The sequence below is a fragment of the Stegostoma tigrinum genome, chromosome 46 (genome assembly GCF_030684315.1).
Source record: "Stegostoma tigrinum isolate sSteTig4 chromosome 46, sSteTig4.hap1, whole genome shotgun sequence".
In the NCBI taxonomy this organism is placed as follows: Eukaryota; Metazoa; Chordata; class Chondrichthyes; order Orectolobiformes; family Stegostomatidae; genus Stegostoma; species Stegostoma tigrinum.
Window position 1 is genome coordinate 7,581,370 of NC_081399.1, and position 6,824 is coordinate 7,588,193.

At 57.9% G+C, this 6,824-nt stretch overlaps 1 protein-coding gene across 1 annotated transcript in view; it reads left to right on the top strand.

Moving 5' to 3' along the window:
- The first annotated feature begins 1,392 nt into the window (after positions 1-1,392).
- Positions 1,393-6,824, top strand: part of LOC125449520 (uncharacterized) — a 39,932-nt gene continuing 34,500 nt past the window's right edge. The window contains exon 1 of the mRNA XM_059642724.1: positions 1,393-2,360. Coding sequence (XP_059498707.1) covers positions 2,221-2,360 — 140 coding nt within the window. The 5' untranslated portion in view covers positions 1,393-2,220. The remainder of the gene's footprint in view (positions 2,361-6,824) is intronic.

The window sequence follows — 6,824 nt, forward strand, 5'->3', positions numbered from 1 at the left end:
GGGGGAGTGTGTCTGTATGTACAGGATGACTGGGGGAGTGTGTCTGTATTTACAGGATGTCTGGGGGAGTGTGTCTGCGTTTACAGGATGTCTGGGGGAGTGTGCCTGTATTTACAGGATGTCTGGGGGAGTGTGTCTGTATTGAACCTTGCTTGATCCAATGCTGTGTTGGACCCCTCCTTACCGCGTTTCGTTTGTGAATGTTTGGAGGTTGTTAGCTCCAATGCCAAGTTTTGTTGGCCCCTCCCTAATTGCCCCTTGAACTGAGTATCTGACCTTTGCCGAGGGCTGTTAATAGCCAGCCCACTTGCAGTGCCTCTGTATTTATGTGTTTGGGCAAGATTGCAGGCTTCCTTGTCCTGGACTGACTAAAGACCCAAATGGGATTTCACGTCAACCTCAAAATTCCCAACTCTGTCCCTCGAATCCACCTTCCGTGGGTGTGTGGTCTGATTTGAGCTGTGTGTTCCCAGAGCATTGCCCTGTCGATCGCTGGTCCGGTAACATGACTAATTTCCCTCCATTCTCAAACATTGATGACAGCTTCTTCGCTGTGTGCCTCAGCGGGGAGAGGCTGCAGAGGGATCTGGGTGTTCGAGTGGATGAGTGGCGGAACTGTGAACCCCAGTCTGTCGGCGTAGTAGATCATTGGCATCGAGTGTTGTGTTTTGCTACAGAAATCGCCCGCGAAACTCAGCGGGTCTGGGCTGGACGGAGGAAGAGAGAGAAAGCAGAGACAGCGTTTCGAGTCTGGTGTCTGTACATCAGCGAGATTCAGTTGCTCCAAACCGGTGCACGGTAGAGTCGGCGCATGCATGCTGATCTCTTCCATGGGTGTGGGGGAGACCAAGGGATGACCCCGCTGCACTGCCCGTGCAGTCCACCTTCGGGAACCCCGTTGCCAGCCATTTTACCCCCTCACCACCCACCACCGCCCAACTCGCCAGGATCCTCCCTCCATACTTTCGACTGGTCGCTTCAGAACATTCTGGACTCGATGCTGGGACCATGACGACAGCTCTCGTTGGCTGTGGCGTCACTATTTGGACTTTCTCTTAATCCTTTGTAAAGTTTAGGTTCTTTCATTGCCCTGTTGTCGCTCTCACCAGGCTGGGACTGTTTGTCGTTGAATGTGTCCAACCTCTATTCAGTTGCTGACGTTCTGCCTTGTGCCTCAGCCTTGACCCCACCTCCCCTCCCATTCTCACCTCCTTAAAAACTCATCTTGCCTCTTCAACCTTCTCCAGCTTTGAAAGAATCCCCGTTGTCCTAACCTCTTCTTCATCCCTCTCTGCCTCGTCGCAGAAACGTCCTGTGTTTATATTGACGTTGCAGATTTAAAGCAGAGTTTGAACTGAAAGTTCAGATTCCAAATTTCAGGATCCACCCGATCATTTACATCTCTCGCTCTCTCTTTCTCCTCTCTCTCAGTCGCTCCGCACTGTCCAAGGATTTTCACCTGGCTTCATCTGGGGAATGGTTGGTTGGTGAAGACGGTGAGCGAGGGAGAGATAGAGACGGACAGATAGAAACAGAGACCGACTGAGAGAGGGCAGTTTTCAGAGAGCAGCAGACGCAGTGAGAAAGCAAGAGAGACGGGCAGACTGAGAGAGGGAGAGAGAGAGAGAAAGAGAGAAGGAGTCACAGAGTGAAGGGGCAGCTGAGAGGGGTGTGTGCTGATCCTGACGTAGACTGTGAGGAAGAGAGAGAACTGAGACAGAGGGAGGGAAGGAGAGAGTGGAGGGGGACTGAGAGAGGAAGACTGCGGGAGGAAGACACAGAGAAGGAGGGAGACGGAGACATAGGGGAGGAGAGAGTGAGGGGGACTGAGAAAGAGAAACTGGGGTACAGAGGCAGAGGGACAGTGAGAGGAACAGATAAACAATAAGGGAACGAGAGTGAGGGAGCCTGTGAGAAGAAGGGGTTCAGAGAGAAAGAGAGAGAGAGGGGGGCACAGAGAGGGAGATTAGGCAGAGGGAGTGAGACTGTGAGGTGGGGTGAAGGTGTGGGACGGGGAAGCACAGACTGTGTGTGTGCATGTGAGAGGGAGAGAGACTGTGCTAGACCTGATATCAAACAGGCAAGAGAAGAAGGAGAGAAGGACGTACAGAGATACACAGAGAGAGAGAGACAGAGAGGGACAGAGAGAGATACAGAGAGAGACAGAGCGAGAGAGCTATTGAAGGGAGGACAGTGGCCAGTGAGTGGGAACAACACAAGATGGACACGCTGGATGGAGCCACGTACATGACAGGACCCACAAGGAGCCATCTGGAGAATTTCGCCTTCTCCAACCCAACCCTGATGCTGGAGGAGTTATCGGAGGACATGAGTTCCAACTCCACTCCCCAATTGACAAGGTGCGTGTCTCTCCTTGGAAATGCGGTCTGAGAAAATGGGCTGGGCTGAGCTGGGAGATTGCGGAGGTCGGGGCTGGGTGAGGGTACTCAGGGCCCTTCGTTGCTGGTACACGATTTAACGGAATCAAGGATGATCCTCTGGCTTAAACCCAACAAACCCACTCCCCAACCCCCTGCCTTTTCCTTAATCCTCCTCACTTCGAACACTGCACTATTCCCAGCCTCTGACCTGCTCTTGTAGCCGCTGTGTTTATGTGGTGGGTCCAGTTGAGTTTCTGGTCAATGGTAACCCCCAGGATGTTGATAGTGGGGGGGGTTCAGTGACGGTAACACCATTGAATGTCAAGGGGCAGTGGTTAGACTGACTCTTATTGGTGATGGGCACAGCCTGGCATCTGTGTGGCACAAATATTATTTCCAAAGTTGTTGTTGGCTTGTATAGAGAGAGGTGTAGGAGATGTAGGAGGTTACAGAGATAGGGAGTGGGTGTCGGGGGTTTACAGTGATAGGGAGGGGGTTGGGGGTTACAGAGATAGGGAGGGGGTGTAGGGGCCGGAGGGGGTTACAGAGATAGGGAGGGTCTGTAGGGGTTTACAGAGATAGGGAGGGGGTATAGCGGCCGGAGGGGGTTACAGAGATAGGAAGGGGGTGTAGGGGCTGGAGGGGTTTACAGAGATAGGGAGGGGGTGTAGGGGCCGGAGGGGGTTACAGAGATAGGGAGGGTCTGTAGGGGTTTACAGAGATAGGGAGGGGGTATAGCGGCCGGAGGGGGTTACAGAGATAGGAAGGGGGTGTAGGGGCTGGAGGGGTTTACAGAGATAGGGAGGGGGTGTAGGGGCTGGAGGGGGTTACAGAGATAGGGAGGGGGTGTAGGGGCTGGAGGGGGTTACAGAGATAGGGAGGGGGTATAGTGGCTGGAGGTGTTTACAGAGATAGGGAGGGGGTGTAGGGGCTGAACGGGGTTACAGCGATAGGGAGGGGGTGTAGGGGCTGGAGGGATTTACAGAGATAGGGAGGGGGTGTAGGGGCTGGAGGGGTTTACAGAGATAGGGAGGGGGTATAGGGGCCGGAGGGGGTTACAGAGATAGGGAGGGGTGTAGGGGCCGGAGGGGTTTACAGAGATAGGGAGGGAGAGTAGGGGCTGGAGGCGGTTACAGAGACACGGAGGGGGTATAGTGGCTGGAGGTGTTTACAGAGATAGGGAGGGGGTGTAGGGGCTGAACGGGGTTACAGCGATAGGGAGGGGGTGTAGGGGCTGGAGGCGGTTACGGAGATAGGGAGGGGGTGTAGGGGCTGGAGGGGTTTACAGAGATGGGGAGGGGGTATGGGGGCCGGAGGGGGTTACAGAGATAGGGAGGGGTGTAGGGGCCGGAGGGGTTTACAGAGATAGGGAGGGAGTGTAGGGGCTGGAGGCGGTTACGGAGATAGGGAGGGGGTGTAGGGGCTGGAGGGGGTTATGGAGATAGGGAGGGGGTGTAGGGGCTGGAGGGGGTTACGGAGATAGGGAGGGGGTGTAGGGGCTGGAGGGGGTTACAGAGATAGGGAGGGGGTGTAGGGGCTGGAGGGGTTTACAGAGATAGGGAGGGGGTGTAGGGGCTGGAGGCGTTTACGGAGATAGGGAGGGGGTGTAGGGGCTGGAGGGGTTTACAGAGATAGGGAGGGGGTGTAGGGGCTGGAGGGGGTTACAGAGATAGGGAGGGGGTGTAGGGGCTGTAGGGGGTTACAGAGATAGGGAGGGGGTGTAGGGGCTGGAGGGGTTTACAGAGATAGGGAGGGGGTGTAGGGGCTGGAGGGGGTTACAGAGATAGGGAGGGGGTGTAGGGGCTGGAGGGGGTTACAGAGATAGGGAGGGGGTGTAGGGGCTGGAGGGGGTTACAGAGATAGGGAGGGGGTGTAGGGGCCGGAGGGGTTTACAGAGATAGGGAGGGGGTGTAGGGGCTGGAGGGGGTTACAGAGATAGGGAGGGGGTGCAGGGGGCTGGAGGGGGTGACAGAGATAGGGAGGGGGTTTAGGGGCTGGAGGGGGTTACAGAGATAGGGATGGGGTGTAGGGGCTGGAGGGGGTTACAGAGATAGGGAGGGGGTGTAGGGGCTGGAGGGGGTTACAGAGATAGGGAGGGGGTGTAGGGGCTGGAGGGGGTTACAGAGATAGGGAGGGGGTGTAAGTGCTGGAGGGGGTTACAGAGATAGGGAGGGGGTGTAGGGACTGGAGGGGGTTACAGAGATAGGGAGGGGGTGTAGGTGCTGGAGGGGGTTACAGAGATAGGGAGGGGGTGTAGGGGCTGGAGGGGGTTACAGCGATAGGGAGGGGGTGTAGGGGCTGGAGGGGGTTACAGAGATAGGGAGGGGGTGTAGGGGCTGGAGGGGGTTACAGAGATAGGGAGGGGGTGTGGCAATGCCAGGTTTTGAATCTGTGAGTGAATGTTTTTCGGAAGAAGGATGAACTCTCGACACAGCCAGTGTCCTGTCAGTGACGCTGAGTGAGTGAACACTATGAGATTCGATCCGTCTCCTGCCTGAGATCCCTTTCCCTGTCTCTCTCCGTTTGCCAAGACATGCCTACATGCCCCCGAACTCGCCGAGAGAGGGGGAAGGAGAACATCCTCTGCTGGAATGAACATTCCTCGAAATTGTTGGTACATTGTTGTTCTGTCGTCGCTAACTCAAGAGCCGTCTCCCTCAGATTTTCTCAGGGCTGTTTGTGTCTCACAATCAGATCAAATTCCAAACTTCAATACTATCATTCAAACTTCTGTCTAGTGATCAAGGTCAGCGTTCAGCTCGGCAGTATGTTTTCTCAAACTTTTCAGACCAGCTGTGACGGTAGCGATGTACAATGTTACACTCAGGGATCCAAACAGATCGCCCCGGAATGCAGGGAATGTTGCAGTCACCTCCAGAGCTCTCAGATGCTGGTGGAAAGCGAGTTGTGAGCCTGTGAGGAAATTAAGGAATACCGAACAGAGGCTTTCGAAACCAGAGAAAATAGGTTATAGGGTACCAGGGTGTTTGGTTCACACCACATTTGACTCAAATTGCACCTCAACAGAGTTTTCGTGCTAAATCCCATGTTCCTCTGCACATTCTGGTCCTCCATAATTCCGCACAGTCATCGGTTAACAGCATTACCCTCCGACAGTGCCCGCTCCCTCAGCACTGACCCTCCGACAGTGCCCGCTCCCTCAGCACTGACCCTCCGACAGCGCCCGCTCCCTCAGCACTGACCCTCCGACAGTGCCCGCTCCCTCAGCACTGTCCCTCCGACAGTGCCCACTCCCTCAGCACTGACCCTCCAACAGCGCCCACTCCCTCAGCACTGACCCTCCGACAGCGCCCGCTCCCTCGGCACTGACCCTCCGACAGTGCCCACTCCCTCGGCACTGACCCTCCAACAGCGCCCGCTCCCTCGGCACTGACCCTCCAACAGTGCCCACTCCCTCAGCACTGACCCTCCCACAGCGCCCGCTCCCTCAGCACTGACCCTCCGACAGTGCCCGCTCCCATCAGCACTGACCCTCTGACAGTGCCCGCTCCCTCAGCACTGACCCTCCGACAGTGCCCGCTCCCTCAGCACTGACCCTCCAACAGCGCCCACTCCCTCGGCACTGACCCTCCGACAGCGCCCGCTCCCTCGGCACTGACCCTCCGACAGCGCCCGCTCCCTCGGCACTGACCCTCCGACAGCGCCCGCTCCCTCGGCACTGACCCTCCGACAGTGCCCGCTCCCTCGGCACTGACCCTCCGACAGTGCCCGCTCCCTCGGCACTGACCCTCCGACAGTGCCCGCTCCCTCGGCACTGACCCTCCAACAGTGCCCGCTCCCTCGGCACTGACCCTCCGACAGTGCCCGCTCCCTCGGCACTGACCCTCCGACAGTGCCCGCTCCCTCGGCACTGACCCTCCGACAGTGCCCGCTCCCTCGGCACTGACCCTCCGACAGTGCCCACTCCCTCGGCACTGACCCTCCAACAGCGCCCGCTCCCTCGGCACTGACCCTCCAACAGTGCCCACTCCCTCAGCACTGACCCTCCCACAGCGCCCGCTCCCTCAGCACTGACCCTCCGACAGTGCCCGCTCCCTCGGCACTGACCCTCCAACAGCGCCCGCTCCCTCAGCCCTGACCCTCTTACAGCGCCTGCCCCCTCAGCACTGACCCTCCGACAGCGCCCGCTCCCTCAGCACTGACCCTCCGACAGCGCCCGCTCCCTCAGCACTGACCCTCCGACAGCGCCCGCTCCCTCAGCACTGACCCTCCGACAGCGCCCGCTCCCTCAGCACTGACCCTTGTGCAGTGCCCGCTCCCTCAGCACTGACCCTCCGACAGTGCCCGCTCCCTCAGCACTGACCCTCCGACAGTGCCCGCTCCCTCAGCACTGACCCTTGTGCAGTGCCCGCTCCCTCAGCACTGACCCTCCGATAGTGCCCGCTCCCTCAGCACTGACCCTCCGACAGCGCCCGCTCCCTC